This window comes from Mesoplodon mirus (assembly GCF_964341445.2).
Source record: "Mesoplodon mirus genome assembly, chromosome: 11".
Classification (NCBI taxonomy): Eukaryota; Metazoa; Chordata; class Mammalia; order Artiodactyla; family Ziphiidae; genus Mesoplodon; species Mesoplodon mirus.
In genome coordinates this window covers 13,709,828-13,728,206 of record NC_138987.1, presented here as the reverse complement: position 1 = coordinate 13,728,206, position 18,379 = coordinate 13,709,828, and the positions used below count along the sequence as shown (strand labels likewise).

At 37.8% G+C, this 18,379-nt stretch overlaps 1 protein-coding gene across 1 annotated transcript in view; it reads left to right on the top strand.

The window, feature by feature from the left end:
• The window catches only part of LOC309812119 (uncharacterized protein C12orf50 homolog), a 32,370-nt gene extending 29,369 nt beyond the window's left edge, over window positions 1-3,001 (top strand). Inside the window, exon 12 of the mRNA XM_082635622.1 lies at window positions 2,954-3,001. Coding sequence (XP_082491748.1) covers window positions 2,954-2,979 — 26 coding nt within the window. The 3' untranslated portion in view covers window positions 2,980-3,001. The remainder of the gene's footprint in view (window positions 1-2,953) is intronic.
• The last annotated feature ends 15,378 nt before the right edge of the window (window positions 3,002-18,379 follow it).

Genomic DNA, 18,379 nt, shown 5'->3' with positions numbered 1-18,379 from the left:
TTTTACTTTTTTATTGTGTTTTCCTTTGGCTATTTTAATTTTATCAGAAATCTTTGGATATATTTCTCTCCTTAGAAGCATAGCAGTTTCAGCAGTTATGTAATATAAGATGCATTCTTTGTTGAACTACAAAGCAATATATAAGTCCATATTTTGACACAAAATATTAAAGCCCTACTATATCCACCATGGACACATATTGGCTGGTGCTGGCTGACAGGGCATCTAAGACGTAGTTTCCAGGCTGGGAGGTTCAAAGTGACTATGGTCTCCCCCTTGTGCTCTGTGCTCTGGGAGGGTGTAGGGATTCCAGGAACCTCCTCAGTGTAAAGGTTTGTAGCAGATCCGGCCTCAGGTTTGGGATCTGATTCTTCTACTAAAAAGCTTGTTGTCTTCTCTCAGGTTATTCTGGGGCTGGCTCAGTGGGTTTGGAAAACCACACAGGATAAAATGGTTTCAGTTATTTCTTGGAAAACTAAACCTTTCAGAAAAAGACCTAGATAGGGAGTTCCTACCTAAATCAGTAGCCTAGAACTTTCAGAATCATCTGAAATCCATAAACTCTTATATGAGAGGTTCCCAGAATGAATCAGAACACATCCAGACTAGAAACTGTACACTTTCCAAAATATACAGCTGAGATCTTCTAAAGCAGTATTTCCCTATAAACTCTTGACTATAACTGTGATGCAGTATGCAGACCTGTATATATATTTATACTGGAGTCAGTTGTTTTCTTTTTTCCCATCTCTTCCCAAATCATATTGTACTGCAAGAAAACTCTGCTGTGGCACCATTTAATTGATTATATTTCCTCTTCACTTCATGTGGGTTGCACTTAATTTTGGGGGGAAGGAGGTGAAAAGGCAATTAAAATCCTAGATACAACTACCAATTGTCAAGTCCCATCTTTTTCTCCCATGGTTTCCTTGTGGGTGGGATGTTATTTGGAGTATTAAAGGATGTGCTTCTCACCCCCCTGCCTCTGTCCCGGTGACTACTCTTGTATTGCAGCAGCCTTCCCCCCCCCCACCATCCCACACAGTGAAACATGAATCACCAAAGGATTTGGAGAAAGGAGGGGTCACTTCAGAGTAGGAAGCATGTACCATCCACGTATGCCACAGGAAAAGGGATGTGACAGGGGATTTGAGCCAACGAAACTGCTCTTTTCTTTCAATCTGAAGAGTAAGGAGGAGGGTATGGTGAGACAGCAAGAGAGCAGAAACTGTGAAGCCACTTACACAGCACTAGTTCCCTCCTCCCCTCCTCCTGCCACCTCCAGCTATGTGAGGGCCCAGGGATATAAAGGTCTATGATAGAATTCCTCTGGAACTTTTAAGAATCTGAGTATAGAGGCTCTGCATTGTACTTCCCAGATGCAATCTAGGGGGGACGCTTTGGAGAGAGTTTCTCAGCGCCATCTGGTGGTGGGGTTGTGGGGAGGACGAGGCACGTCTAACGCAAGAGGGCTGGAGACAGAGCCTCTTGAGATTGCCAAGCTCCAGGGTTGCTTGGGAGGGCATCACATAACCCTGTGAGTTTCACGTGAGAGTGAGTTCCTGGGAGAGAGGACCAGCAGGTCTACACAAAGTCTTCTGGCTAGGCCTAAAGGGATAGCATCAAAAAGATACCTCTGTGGTTGGGTGCTATTCCGGGGAGGACTCAGCTGGAACCTCAACCGTTTGCTGTGCCAGCAAGTAGATTAGAAACCAAGCCATCATCCACTGATCAAACCCCTGTTACGTGAAGTATGGTCTGAGGGTCACCAGCAGTGATATCACCTGGGAGCTTGTTAGGAGTGTGGAATCTCCATCTCAGACCTACTGAATCATTATCTTCATTTTAACAAGATCCCCAGGTGATTAGGATACACATTAAAGCCTGAGAAACCTTAGACTATGTTATCTGGGCCACTGTTCACCAGCACAGGACCCAGACCTTGCTGAAACCCAAGATTGTTGAGAGGACATTCTTTTCCTACCTGTCACACAGCAGCAACCGTCCTCCCCAGTCCCAACCCTAGAAATTAGGATAAGCAGCAGGAAGGTAGGGGAGGGAGAAAAACCCTCAGAATTTCAAATCTGAATGTGATTGACATATACATGTGAAGTAGCTAAGAAAGCACTGAATGGGACTAAGTTTATATGCAAATTTTCTACATCAGGCAGAATGGGAATTTAGAATCAAGAAATTAAATAGAATTATAACAAAATAAAGTTAGTTTTCTTATTTACCTGAGCTTTTGCTGGGAAATGTGTAACCCCTAAACTCTTATCCTTTCCAGTTGTTGTTGTCATCACCAGAATAGGGAGAGAAAGAGTAGCTTGTGTTTCCTCCCCTGCCCTTCCTGCTAGGGCACAAAGGAGAGATTTCAGTGTCTCCCAGGGGACAGCTGGACTGCCGGAGAGAGTCACTAGCCTGCTCCTCTAAGGAATATCTGCAGCCAAGGCCTCAGAAGTGTAACTGGGTGAGAGGAGTCTTTGGGACAATGTTGGCTGCTATGAGGCTAATGCAATAGGAGAGGAAAATGTGTCTGCGTCGAGGAAAGGAGCTGAAGGCAGTTAGAGACATCGTTGTCAGCCTTTCCTTGAGGCCACTTGTCCTTTCTGATAGGCATACAGCTGGTGTGACTGGAGGTGCCTTTCTCCAGAGGAGGGAACATTCATTCTGTTCATTCTGGGTGCCCCATGGTGCAGCCTTCTATATACTGTAGTATTATTTCCATTCCTCTCCATCCCTACGTCTAAATTCAAATCACAGCGAGCTTCAAAGAGAAGTGGAATTAGTTTGAATGGCATTCTGATAATGTATGAATTAGAACAATAAGCTTAGTTTTTGTTTTGTCTTTAGATTTATGGTAAGTGATTAGCAAAAGAAATGCGAATTTTTGGTACCCTGAAAAACGCTGAAAAAGAAAATAATTGAAATATTTTTTCTTTTTTATTATTAGAGCCAAGAAGAAATGGGAGGAAGTAAACCTGGAGGTTGAAAAAAGAGAAAAGTTCCAGAGATCATCTGGTTTACAATCAAAATGAAAATTCAAAGAATGATACTCAAGCAGTCCATACTGTATACTGGATAGCCATAGATGATAATTGCAAATTCTGAAAATAAGATGCAGGAAGTACATTGTGCTCTTTCAAAACTAATAAAAATGCAAATTACAAACAGCTGCCTGTGTATTTATATAGGTCTGGAATTCATTCAATGCATTGCCACAAACATTTAATAAAATTTAAAAGTTTGACAATTAAAATCATTCTTTAATTGTAAACTAAGATTGCACAGATTGAGGAGTAAAACTGTGCCTTTGATTGCTATTTTGCAATATTCTTTAAGGAAGAAACCTCACATTTTCTTTCTTTACCTAGATTTTAAGCTGGGAGTCCATGATAGTTACAGATAAAATGTAAACAAATTCAATGAAGTCCCAGGATTACAGTTTGGTGGTGAGTATGAGAGGAATTCTAATAGAAATACACTTAAATGTGTTGTAGAAAGAGACAAAGATTGGTTTATTATTCAGGACAGTTGCTGAACAATGTCTTTTAATTGACAACTACAAAATCTATCTGCTGAAATGTGTTAAATTCAAAGCTGAAAAATAAACATTTTCCTGCAATGAAAACAAAAATTATATGATCATATTGGAGAAAAGAACTTGTAAAAGGAAAAAAAAAAAGTGAATTAATAACATGGTATCCACAAAGTCTAGAGTGAGCTTTTAAGGCTTCAGTAAACTCCAGAAGTATAAATGCTTACAAATATAACAACTATACCCCAATTAAAAAAAAAAAGTATGAGAGCAATATAAGTAATTAACCTTTCAAATGATGTTTTTCTAAGTTTGTAACACTTACACTTCTGAGTTTGTGAAGGCTCAGAACTTCACCAAGACTTTAGAACACCCTGTATTTATATTTGCATGCATGTTTTGGTTATTGGTAGCTTCTTGTTCAATATTTATTGAGGAAGGGAGGCAATCAGGGTTCTTAGAAATATTTTATTTTACAACATTTTATATGGTGTGATTCCAGCTTGTGGAATAATAAACCCTAGTTTCTGGCTTCTAATGGTGCTGTCTCCACCCTTGCAAAAACTTGAGGTTATAGTCACTTTGTTTTTTTTACAGATAGAGCAGATAGAAATGAAAACTGTGCCAGCAAAATATCTTGGTAAGATAGTTTGAGAGGGGTGTAAGAAAAGAGCTGAGCTGAAAAGATGTGTAGATGGAAGGTGATAGGAAACAGCCTATAATTCCATTTAACAGACAGATCTGTGTCCTTCTGAAACTTTTCAACTAGTGATGAAGAAGGAGGGGTTCAAAGAAGGAAATTCAAGATCTCTTTCTTGAAGTACAGATTCTCAGTGTGTATCTGCGTTGCATGCCAAATGTTGAAGAATCAGTGAAGAGGAAAATATAAAGGAAGGCTTGAATGTGATTCTTCTGAATGTGTACATGTATAATTCCTGAATAAATGTACATTTTTATTATGATAAACTTTGTCTAAAGGACCAGGTCAGACAGTGGCATTAATCAACCTTGTTTTAATGTTTGTGATTTAGAGAAAGGGCACTTGGTTTAAATGGGGGTAAACCAGTAACCAGGAAGGAAGAAGATAACAAACCCCAAAATGAGAAAAGATAGGGGATGACAAAGATAAGTGGACAACCAAACCTTTGGAAGCCAGCAAGATGCAATGCTTACTGACTCCTAAACATACAAGTAGTGCATTTAAGCTTAAATTCCACAGTGCCACTGTTGGGCAGTTGCTTATCTGGCACATACAAAAGCTTCCAATGAATTTCACTGGTGTTCAATGATTCTACTCTTTTCAATATACAACAGTAAAAAAATAATAATAAAAATAGCATTTATTGGGTGTTTAGTATATTAGTTAGCTAGGGCTGCTATAATAAAGTACCACAAACTGAGTGACTCAACAGAAATTTATTGTCTTACAAATCTGGAGGCTAGAAGTCTGAAATCAAGGTGTCAGTGGGTTGGTTTTTTCTGAAGGATCTATTGCAGGACTGTCTTCTTGGCTTATAGATCACTGTTTTCTCCTTGTGTCTCTTTGTATCATCTTCCCTTAATGTGTGTTTCTGTGTTCATATTTATTCTTTTATAAGGACACAGTCATGTTGGATTAGGGCCCATCCAAATGACCTCATTTTAACTGGATTACCTCTGTATAGACCTTATATCCAAATAAGGTCACATTCTGAGGCATTGGGGGTTAGGCCTTCAAAAACATATGAATTTTGGGAGGACACAAAGGTGGCTCTGGGACCCTTCCAGGGTGGGTGAGTAGATTTTAAGTGACAAATATACTCTAACACTCCAATTTCTCTAAACATTTAAATCCCTTCCTCTACAATAAATCAAGGCAGGTCTGGACTCACTCTGGATCTGCTCACTCTGGACTACCTTTTAGCCCATATTTAAACCAACCAACCAACCAACCAATTAGAACACTTTCTAATTTCCCAAGCTGCACCTAAGTGCAGAATCTCTGCTTAGTGGGCCCATATCAACAAATTTGGCTCGATCCAATTCTATGTTCCTTCCATGATTATTCCACATCTTTAAAATTCATTCCCACACATATTCTTTGGACTTTTATCTGTATAAATTAGAAGACTCAAGCAGTTACTTTGGAGTGTACCATACTTCCTCATGGTTCCCAGTTTCATCAAAGTCTTCCTATATGTTCCTATTTCAACTTTCAGGATTATGTGCCTTCGCAATCAATGCCATAATTGTAACAGTAAATACCCTGTGAGCCTGTGAATTCAATTTGCATTGTAATTCAGTCACTCCAGGATGAGATTTTAGGTTTGTTTTCCAGCATTCTCAACCCTGTGCCTATGACAAATAAAGAGCCTTTTTTCGGGGCAGACATAGAAACTTTCAGGTTTCACTTTCTATGTGATGTATGAGCTAGGAATTTGTCAATGTAAAGAAAAATGCACATGACTGTTGTGAGTTTAAGTTTTATTCAGGGTCTTACTGAGGACTACCACCTGGGAGATAGCTTCTCAGTACCTCTGAGTAACCAGCTCTGAAGAAGTAGGGGAGAAGCCAGTATATATATATATATATATATATATATATATATATATCTTCTGCTAATCACAAAGAACAAATGATTTTACTGCTTTTCTATGTATGGGAAGATGCAAGAATCTGGGATTATTGAAGTTCTTCCTGAGATATATATCTAACTATCTAGGGGTCTGTTTATTCCAAAGCTCAGAATGTCTCATCCTGTTTTTTCCATGCTGAATTCCTCTCAGGGCATGCTCTGTCGGTGGGTGATTGCAGTGGGTTGAGATTTAACCCTTAGTATAACTGGATGGTGAGTGGTACTCTTTGTTCCTTTTTGTTTGTTTGTTTTTAAATATTCAATTTCCTGAGTTCATTTCTTTTTTCTTTTTTCATTTTGTTCAGTGACATTAGGAGCAACCAGCCCATCTCATTATATTTGTTAGTTTGACAAAAATGCTCAAAAGTATCATATACATGGTCACCTAGATCCTTGCCCCATAGAAGTGTTTGATTATGAGTAGCCAATGGTGATATTTTTGCATATTTCTATTGCCACATCACACCATTAATTATCAATGCTCTACTGCTAGAAATAGAGTAATTAGTGCTTTTAAAACTAATTAGATTAGGGCAGAAACCCTAGAACCAATTCAGAAAACTTATCCTTAGGTTATGTTCCCATAGAGCCATTCTCAGTACCAAAATTTTTATTAGGGTTCTCCAGAGAAACATGATCAATAGGGTGTGTGTGTGTGTGTGTGTGTGTGTGTGTGTGTGTGTATGTAAAGAGAAAGAAATTTATTTTAAGTATCTGACTCATGAATGGGCAAGATTTTTGTGCATAAATCTATAAAACTTTAATGAAAGTTACTAACAACACCTAAAAAAAATAAATGAAATGCTATACCATAATCATGGATAGACAAACACAATATGTTAAAAAAAGTCCATTGTCTGCAAATTGACCTAGTCATGATATCATGTCAATCAAAATCCTAACAGGCTTTTTTCATGAAACTTGACAAGCTTATTCTGAAACTAATATGAAATTCTGAAGCCTTAAGAATAACCAAGATATTACCAACAGAGAAGAATAAAGTGTGGAGCTTTGCCTGTCATATATCACGATTTGCTCTAAAGCTATCTAATATTATAAAACTATATTTTATATCTGCTACAGCATAGTATTGACATTATTATGTTATATGAGGCAAAATCGAAGAGAACAGAGAGCCTAGAAAACCAACCTACCTATCTATGTAAATCTGACATATGGCAGAAATGGTATTGTAGATCAGTAGAGAAAGCAGAGGTTATTAAATAAATGTTTTGGGAAATTGAGTATCCCTAAAGAAAAAAGACAATGGATCCCTAATATCACACAAGAAGTAAATTTCAAATGAATCAAACACAATGGCACAGGCAAAACTTAAACTCTACAAAAACTGCTTGTTGAATGTATACATGAGTCATAGAATATTTAGAAATGTACCACTGAATGAAAAGTTTGATAAACCTCTCTTTACTGCTATGCTTGCCAATATTTGGGTAAAGGAAGGAAGGCTGGAAGAGGGACAGGCAAGCGTGTTCCACTCCTAAAGTCACAAGAACCCCCTAAATATACTTTCCAAATAAACGAGGGCACATTTATAAAAATTAGGCACTAGTCCTCTTGCGTTTATCACTTAAGGGGCTGTGTTTTATTTCTCTTATTTAAAAGCCTTTATTCCTTTGATGTAAATAACTTCTTATCTTACAATAGGACTATTATACATTTTTACCTAAATCCTCTTAGATTTACTTGAGGGATCCAAATAGCTTGTTTTCACTTCTAATCTTAGGACATAATCTATGCTATCTTTAAAACATTTGTTTTCTGTAGACAGCATTTCCTTTGAAAATGAATTTTGGCTCCTTTTACCAGAGGCTGCCATTTGACATGGAAATCAGTTTCTTTCTACTTACAATTATTTTGTCACAAATTGGAGTTTAAACTGCCTGAAAAAATAAAAGCCACAACTTCTACTTTGCTCCTGGCATAAACTCAGGACAATTTGTACCATTTGCAAGCTAACCAGAACAGATCATCCACAGTAGGCTGGGAGAACTTCTGGTTCCAATTCAATCTGCTTTGGGTTGGCTTTGGATGGTAGTGTTTGTGAAGATAATTGTCCCTGTTGCCAAGTTGATATTTATGTTCTTTCCTCCAGGGAAAAACTGCCATAGAACAAATTAAGGGTGATTATCAAGAAGAGTAGGTAATTGCCAAGGAGTTCAATAAACTTACATGGGCTTTGGAGCCAGAGGACATTTTTAGGCTCCTGGCTTTGCCTTTTGCTAGTCATTTGGCCTAGGAGGAAATACTTAGTCTCTCTGTGCATAAAGGTCCTCATTTGTAATAACACCTTCCTGACAGAGTTGTTATGGGCATTAGAGATAATATATGAAGTGCTGAGAGTTGTGTCTGGGATAGAGGTGGTTTTCAATAAATGATACTCATTTATTATTACTGGAAATTATCTGACAGGTTACCACTACTTGTTGATCAATATAATAGAAATAATGTGACCATACTCTTAGGACTTAACCTGATATTTACTTTGCCTGATATTAAACAGCAACTTAGTATAATAAAATCTGTTTATTTCTGCTGGAGCATAGGCTAGAAATACAGTTTGAAGTTGTTTTTGAGAACAGAATGATAATTCTCAGACTCACTTGCTCCTTTCCTATGAGATCTGGTAACTAAGGATGCAGAAATGTTTTCCTTTCTTATATTTTTGATTCAAAAACAAATCTATATCCAATAGGAATATATATATATATAATACAATAAGAATGAAATAAAGTTGATACATTATACCATTAAAAATTAAATACCAAGTCATAAGTTGTAGGAGAACTTTTAAAAGATTCCTTTTTAGTTTTCTTTTTAAAATTATGATTTAATAATTTATACTCCCCAGGCATGCAGCCCCAGGACATTTCTAGCCCAGGGCACTATAGCTCTGCATTCCACAGGGAAATAATTTCAAATTTGCTCCCTTCTGACATCCAGAAGCTTCTTTTTTCCCTCCATAGCCAGTGGGTTATGTTTAAAGGATATAAAATTGCTTTCATCATACTAAATAAATTCTTATTCAAAATGCAAATTGTTTTATCAAAAAGCAATATTTAAAATTATAGAGAGAACATTTGTTAGTTGGTTGACTTTATGGGTTATCCACATTATTGCTTCTTACATGGGCCTGAATAATCAAGAGATGGTTACTCATTATTGGGAGAAAATAGCTCCATTTAACTAAGTATATATTTTTGAATCATCTTCAGACTAGCATTGTGTTATATAATTTGTAAATTTGACTCTCTGAAACATTAACGTATTAACGTGCTATTATATTAATATATGTTAATGTATTAATGTGATTTTTGTTTGTTTGTTTTGTTTTGTTTTTTTGCGGTACGCGGGCCTCTCACTGCTGTGGCCTCTCCCGCTGCGGAGCACAGGCTCCGGATGCGCAGGCTCAGCGGCCGTGGCTCACGGGCCCAGCCGCTCCGCGGCATGTGGGATCTTCCCAGACTGGGGCACGAACCTGTGTCCCCTGCATCGGCAGGCGGACTCTCAACCACTGCGCCACCAGGGAAGCCCTAATGTGATGTATTAAGGGTTACTTATTTTCAGAAGTCCATAAAATTCAGATTCCACACTTTGTCAGCCTTTATCCAGTGGTGTGCTGATAAATGTTTGACAACTGATTCTCAGGAAAAACAGCTTCCGTCTGTAGCACTGGTGATTTCTGTAGTGTAAAAACTCTCACCATTGTTGATTTAAAGCTACCCAATTGAAGTCACTGAACACAGAATTAGGAAGGAATGCACACAACTGGCTCTCCTGAGCTGGAAAGAACTCACTCTAGCACACCTATGCATATAATCTATGTAATGATAAAATAATTTAACATAGTCAAATTAAATTTAATTCATATTAATTGAGTGCCTATTCTGAACCAGTTCCTATTCAAGGTACTGGTGATATCCCACTAACTATATAATATACATATTGTATGTTTGTTTATTGCCAGTTTTTTTTTTTTTTTTTTTTGCGGTACGCAGGCCTCTCACTGTTGCTGCCTCTCCCGTTGCAGAGCACAGGCTCCGGACGCGCAGGCTCAGCGGCCATGGCTCACGGGCCCAGCCGCTCCGCGGCATGTGGGATCCTCCCGGACCGGGGCATGAACCCGTGTGCCCTGCATCAGCAGGCGGACTCTCAACCACTGCACCACCAACGAAGTCCTATTGCCAGTTTTTATCCTTAAGAATAAAGCATCATGAAGGTAAGGACTTTTTCTTTTTAGTTTATTATTGATTTCTCTGAGCCTAGAATGATGGCTGACACACAGTAGGCGATAAGGATGCTGAATCGAATGAAGGAGACTCAATCTCTGTCTTTAACAAGATTACAGTCTATCAGAAAATGAAACAAAATGGTTTTTAAGGAGAAAAACAGATTAGAGCATGTGATAATTAACAAGCCTTAGTATTTTTCTAAAGTTGAATATTAAATTATAATAAAACCCATGATACTATAAATAATAGCTTTTATCTCTAGCAAAAGTTATATTTTATTGAAGTGTTATATGTTGATTGTGATTCTGAAACTAATAACGGCAATAACACCAGAAGTAATAGAGAAACTTCATAGAGTGCTTACTCCATGGTAGGTATATGCTACGTGAATTACACGTATTATTGATTATTATTCATTCCTAATAATTATATTATTAATTCTCCTAATATTCTTTCAAATATTCATTAATTTTACCTTTCCACCTTATAAATGAGAATGCTGTGGTTCCAAATTTCTCAGTAACTCGAGTCAATAGCCAATAAGTGTAACGCTCCTTTTTGTACCCAAGTCTTCCTGATTCTAGAATCTATGTTCTCAACCTCTGTGTTGAGTCTTGTAAACACTAATTTTCTTCTTTGTTGTTACAAAACGGTCATGGAGGGTTCACATTTTCATTTGGATGCTTTGCAATGTGAATAATACTAGGAAAGGCAAGTCAAAGTCCTAGAGGCAGGAAGAACACTGTCTAAACTTTAGCCAAGCTGAGGAGAACTTTCAGGTCATCTTGGTCAGTGTGTTTGTTTAAGAAATAGCCAAGAAGCCAGTGCGGCTGGATGGAAGGAAAAGAGAGAGAAAGGGAGTGTTGCGAACGATGGGGTTAGAGAGGTGGGCTGTGGAGGCAGGTCAGATGGGCATCTGCTGTCATCTCTAGACTTCAGCCTTTTCTCTGAGAGCCCAGGAAGCCATCTGAAGGTTCTGAGCAGAGGAGTGCCACGATGTGCCTTCCATTATTCTGAAGGAGCACGGTGGCTGCTAAAGCTAACAGACTCCGTGAAGGAGAAGAGCTATAGCCTGGGAGAGACCAGTTAGAAGGTTATCACCATAATCCCAGTGAGGGAGCGTGTGGCTTGGGACAGGGCGGTAACAAGAGGGTGAATAGTGGCTGGATGCTGATGTGTTCAGCAGTAGAACCCATAGGGTTTCTCATGCATTTGCAGGGTGAGGGAAGTAAAGAATTCAAGGTTAACTCCAAGATTTACAAAGGGCAGGCTGGCGACTGTAAGAGGAAAAAGGAGTTTGGTTTTGGATTATGTTCAGTTTGAGATGCTTCAAAGGGAATGCCTGTGATGACAACGGAAAATGTTTACATCTCTTCTAACAATTCATATTTTAAAAAGACCCCGCGTCTTAATTCTAAGATTCAGTACTTATATTAAAAAGACAGTCATTTACTTATTACTAAACTTAGAATTTTTATCAGATTCCACTAAAAGAAGAGCCAAACCCATGAAGTTCGAAAATACTAAACACAAGTGAAGTTAAAGAAGATACTGGTGTTCTGAACACTAGAGGTCAGCAGTATCACACAAGCAGAAAATGCATCTAGGAAGAAACCACAATAAGACAGTTTGAGAACATTTATTTCTAACTCACTGATGCTAGCAGTAGGAGTCTTCAGCAATGAAAACAAAGCATAACCTTTTCATCGAAGACATTTTATATAAAGAAAGAATAATTTATTTCAGCTTGTAAGGATCCATAGAAGCTATAACGTAGCTTGAGGGCTTCTATAGTGTTTGAAAATAAAAGCATAAAGACAGATGGAGCAAAGGACACTCTGGGGCATATTTTTCTCTGGATGCCCTTGCTGAAATCATGCTGGCAGCAATTAATCACATTAGGATAGAGAACAGAGCAGCCCAGCTTGTCTCAGTTCAGATCTGGTATTCCTCTCAAGGGCCAGGCTGCAGCTTTGGTATACGTGCCTCCTAAGAAAGGTGACAGTATGGCCTGAGGCCCTACTTAAATCGGCTGTAGCTGTTGGGTCCAGTAGGTCATGAGTGCTTGAGTCAGGGATGGTAATCTTCCTTCCAACAGGGAATAGAGAAAGATGTAAGAAATAAAACAAGGAAAGAAATAGTGCATAAAGGAAGAAAGTGCAGAGTCACAGCAAAACTCATAAAACTTTAGAGTCTGCTGGAAAGAATGAGAAAAAAGAAATATTTATTTATTTGAATATGAGTGAAAGGAACACACAGACTTGTGTAACATAGGTGGTATATCTATTTTTGTTAGAAAATAGAGTAGGTACTGATACAGATAAGTAAACTACCAGGAGCTAACATACTAGATTTAAGTTTGAGGGAGGGTGATTGTCTATTGGAGAAATTTAGTTATTTTGATAAACAAATTGAAAAGGGGTGTGTGTGTGTGTGTGTGTGTGTGTGTGTCTGTGTGAGAAATACAGAGGCAGAGACACAGAATATCTGTTTTTCCAGGTACCGCTTTACCTTCTGTTAAACTGCTATTTATAATGCTAAAAATACATTCACTCAGGATATATTTCTTCACGATGGTATTTAAAAATATGATGCCACAGAATGACATTATTATGTGTCAAAACTGCTTCCTCATTTTTTCTGTGGAAGAGAGAAATATATAAATATTTATATTTTTTACAGGGATACAAGACAAATGCATTGTAATTTATTGCCCCCAAACCGTGAAGAGGTAAATGGACTAAAAAAACTATTAAAGCCAATTGGGCACACATGATTACAAAGTTCTATAAATATAACTCATTATCTGCATCCACGTGAAGTTCTCGTTTTGTCTTTACTTCATTCACCTGTGAGATCAATTGTGTATCTTTGCTCCTTTCAACCACAGTCCCCCTATCTCGTATATATGAAAAACTTTGACTAGGACTTTAGGTATTGATACATTTTGTTCCACTTTTTCTTTCTTGGATCATTAAAGCCAGACTTCCTCCTTTCCTTCCATCCTTCCTTAATTCCTCCTTGTCTCCCTTCTTTCTTCCTTGTAACATCCCTTGTTCCCTCTCTTCTTGGCTCCTTCCCTCCTCTATCCCCTCCCTCCCTCTCTCCCGCCCTTCCTCCTGTCTTCTTGTATTTAATGAGTATGTATTAAGCTCACTATACGGCAGACACTATGCTAGATGGCAAGATTCGAGAGCTGAAGAGGACAAATCATGCCTGCTCCCAAGAAACTCAGGATCAGTTAGATAGACAGATATGAGCACAAATATAGTGCTGCTCAATAAATGCTATATCAAAGGAGTCCGCATTTTCTCTATTTTAAAGCTCCTAACCCAGGAGAGTAGAATATTCATCATTATTTTCACTTTATACATATGATGAAAGGATTAGAGGAGTCAGATGACACACATGAAAATTCATAATCATCAAACAAATAGTGAGTAGGTTGCATGAAGTATTTATGTTGCTCTTTTCAAAATTACCCTGCTGCCACTTCAGTCTCACCATTCATTATATCCTTTTTCATGTTTCTATAGAACACTTACATTACTTCTTTTCTTTGTGATTCTTATTTCACTTCTAGTTCCTTCATTGCTAGATCTCTTTCTCAACTACCTCTGTAGCTAATATAGAATAAGTTTTTTGCAATGAAGAATTGAGTGACTGTCTTCCCCTATTTTCCAACTGTTCAATACAATAGAGAATGCTTTCAGTGTTATGAATTGGTTTATTAGTTTGCATCCTGTTAAAAGCTAGAGAGACCCTAGCTCTTGAAGGATGAGGTATGGTTTATAATATATTTTTTTAAATTAATAAATTTTATTTTTAGGGCAGTTTTAGGTTCAGGGCAAAATTGAACAAAAGGTACAGAGTTCCCATATATTACCTGTCCCTTGCCACACATCCCACTCTATAGTGGTTCATTTGTTATAATAGATGAACCTATACTGAAACACTGCTATCACCCAAAGTCTATTGTTTACATTAGGATTGTCTTGGCATTGTTCATCCTGAGTTTTGACAAATGTATAAGGACGTGTATCCACTATTGCGATATCATACAGAATAGTTTCCCACTACTGCGATGTCATACAGAATAGTTTCCCACTACTGCGATGTCATACAGAATAGTTTCCCACTACTGCGATGTCATACAGAATAGTTTCCCACTACTGCGATGTCATACAGAATAGTTTCCCACTATTGCGATATCATACAGAATAGTTTCGCTGCCCTAAAACTCTGTGCTCTGCCTGTTCCCTCCCTTCAAAACCTTTACTGTCCCCATAGTTTTTTGACTTTTCACAGTGTCGCATAGTTGGAGTCATACAGTATGTAGCCTTTCCGTTTGGTTTCTTTTATTTAGTAATGTGCATTTAAAGTTCCTCCATGTCTTTTCATGGATTGATAGTTCATTTCTTTTTTGTGCTGAACAGAATCCCATTGTCTGGATGTGCCACAGTTTATTTATCTGCTCACTTACTGAACATCTTGGTTGCTTCAAAGTTTTAGCAAGTTCTTTCCTTTCTTAGCACATCAATTATGCTCCTTTTAAAACTATATTTTCAGTGGTTGCCCTAGAGTTTGCAATATACATTTGCAATGAATCTAAGCTCACTTTCAAATAACACTCTACTACTACATGGGTAGTGCAAGTACCTTACAAAAACAAAATAATCCTAATTCCTTCTTATTGTCCCTTGTATCACTGCTGTCACTCATTTTACTTATGCATAAGCTTACATAAACACACACACATATATACATAAGCATACATAACTGAGTACATTTGTTGCTATTATTATTATGAAAAAAACTGCTGTTAAATTAAGAAAAAGTCTTTATCTTCATTTATTCATATCAATGATATTGGCCTGTAGTTTTCTTTTTTTGTGACGTCCTTGTCTGGTTTTGGTATCAAGGTGATGGTGGCCTCGTAGAATGAGTTTGGGAGTGTTCCCCCCTCTGCTATATTCTGGAAGAGTTTGAGAAGGATAGGTGTTAGCTCTTCTCTAAATGTTTGATAGAATTCACCTGTGAAGCCCTCTGTCCTGGGCTTTTGTTGGTTAGAAGATTTTTCATCACAGTTTCAATTTCAGTGCTTGTGATTGGTTTGTTTATATTTTCTATTTCTTCCTGGTTCAGTCTCAGAAGGTTGTGCATTTCTAAGAATTTGTCCATTTCTTCCAGGTTGTCCATTTTATTGGCATATAGTTCTTGTAGTAATCTCTCATGATCCTTTGTATTCCTGCAGTGTCAGTTGTTACTTCTCCTTTTTCATTTCTAATTCTGTCGATTTGAGTCTTCTCCATTTTTTTCTTGATGAGTCTGGCTAATGGTTTATCAATTTTGTTTATCTTCTCAAAGAACCAGCTTTTAATTTTATTGCTCTTTGTTACTGTTTCCTTCATTTGTTTTCCATTTCTTTCTGATCTGATCTTTATGATTTCTTTCCTTCTACTAACCTTTGGGTTTTTTTGTTCTTCTTTCTCTAATTGTTTTAGGTGTAAGGTTAGGTTTTTTATTTGGGATTTTTCTTGTTTCTTGAGGTAGGATTGTATTGCTATAAACTTGCCGCTTAGAACTGCTTTTATTGCATCCCATAGGTTTTGGGTCATCGTGTTCTCATTGTCAGTTTTTTCTAGGTATTTTTTGATTTCCTCCTTGATATCTTCAGTGATGTCTTGGTTATTTAGTAGTGTATTGTTTAGCCTCCATGTGTTTGTATTTTTTACAGTGTTTTTCCTGTAATTGATATCTAGTCTCATAGCACTGTGGTTGGAAAAGATACATGATATGATTTCAATTTTCTTAAATTTACCAAGGCTTGTGACCAAGATATGATCTATCCTGGAGAATGTTCCATGAGCACTTGAGAAGAAAATGTATTCTGTTGTTTTTGGATGGAATGTCCTATGAATAGCAATTACTCCATCTTGTTTCATATGTTATTTAAAGCTTGTGTTTCCTTATTAGTTTTCATTTTGGATGATCTGTCCATTGGTGAAAGTGGGGTGTTAAAGTTCCCTACTATTACTGTGTTACTGTCAATTTCCCCTTTTATGGCTGTTAGCACTTGCCTTATGTATTGAGGTGCTCCTATATTGGGTGCATAAATATTTACAATTATTATATCTTCTTCTTGGATTGATCCCTTGATCATTATGTAGTATCCTTCTTTGCCTCTTGTAATAGTCTTTATTTAAAGTCTATTTTGTCTGATATGAGAATTGCTACTCCAGCTTTCTCTTGATTTCCATTTGCATGGAATATCTTTTTCCATCCCCTCACTTTCAGTCTGTATGTGTCCCTAGGTCTGAAGTGGTTCTCTTGTAGACAGCATATAGATAGGTCTTGTTTTTGTATCCATTCAGCCAGTCTATGGCTTTTGTTTGGAGCACTTAATCCATTTACATTTAAGGTAATTATCAATATGTATGTTCCTATTCCCATTTTCTTAACTGTTTTGGGTTTGTTATTGTAGGTCTTTTCCTTCTCTTGTTTCCTGCCTAGAGAACTTCCCTTAGCATTTGTTGTAAAACTAGTTTGGTGGTGCTGAATTCTCTTAGCTTTTGCTTGTCTGTAAAAGTTTTAATTTCTTCGTCGAATCTGAATGAGATCCTTGCTGGGTAAAGTAATCTTGGTTGTAGGTTTTTCCCTTTCATCACTTTAAATATGTCCTGCCACTCCCTTCTGGCTTGCAGAGTTTCTGCTGAAAGATCAACTGTTAACCTTATGGGGATTCCCTTGTATGTTATTTGTTGTTTTTCCCTTGCTGCTTTTAATATTTTTTCTTTGTATTTAACTTTTGATAGTTTGATTAATATGTGTCTTGGCATGTTTCTCCTTGGATTTATCCTGTATGGGGCTCTCTGCACTTCCTGGCCTTGATTGATGATTTCCTTTCCCATGTTTTCAACTATAATCTCTTCAAGTATTTTCTCAGGCCCTTTCTTTTTCTCTTCTTTTTCTGGGACCCCTATAATTCAAATGTTCGTGCATTTAATGTTGTCCCAGAGATTTCTGAGACTGTCCTCAACTCTTTTCATTCTTTTTTCTTTACTCTGCTCTGCGGTAGTTATTTCCACTATTTTATCTTCCAGGTCACTTATCCGTTCTTCTGCCTCAGTTAGTCTGCTGTTGATTCCTTCAAGAGAGTTTTTAATTTCATTTACTGTGTGTTCATCATTGTTTGCTCTTTGGTTCAGGTGCTTGTTAAACGTGTCTTGTATTTTCTCCATTCTGTTTCCAAGATTTTGGATCATGTTTACTATTGTTACTCTGAATGTTTTTTCAGGTAGACTGCCTGTTTCCTCTTTATTTGTTTGTTCTGGTGGGTTTTTACTTTGCTCCTTCATCTGCTCCATATTTCTCTGTCTTCTCATTTTGTTTAACTTACTGTGTTTGTGGTCTCCTTTTCACAGGCTGTAGGTTCATAGTTCCTGTTGTTTTTGGTGTTTGCCCTCAGTGGTTGAGGTTGGTTCCATGGCTTGTGTAGGCTTCCGGGTGGAGGGGACTGATGCCTGTGTTCTGGTTGGTGGGGCTGGATCTTGTCTTTCTGGTGGGGAGGGCCACGTCCAGTGTTGTGTTTTGGGGTGCCTATGAACTTAGTATGATTTTAGGCAGCCTCTCTGGTAATGGGTGGGGTTGTGTTCCTGTCTTGCTAGTTGTTTGGCATAGGGTGGCCAACACTGGAGTTTGCTGGCCATTGGGTGGAGCTGGGTCTTAGCGTTGAGACAGAGATCTCTGGGAGAGCTCTCGCCAACTGATATTACCTAGGGCTGGGAGGTCTGTGGTGGTTCAGTGTTCTGAACCCAGCTCTCCCACCTCGGAGGCTCAGGCCTGACACTAGGCCAGAGCACCAAGACCCTTTCAGCCACATGGCTCAGAAGAAAAGGGAGGAAAAAAAGAAATAAAGTAAAATAATAAAATAAAATAATTAAAATTAAAAAAATATTTTTAAAAAAAGAGAGCAAC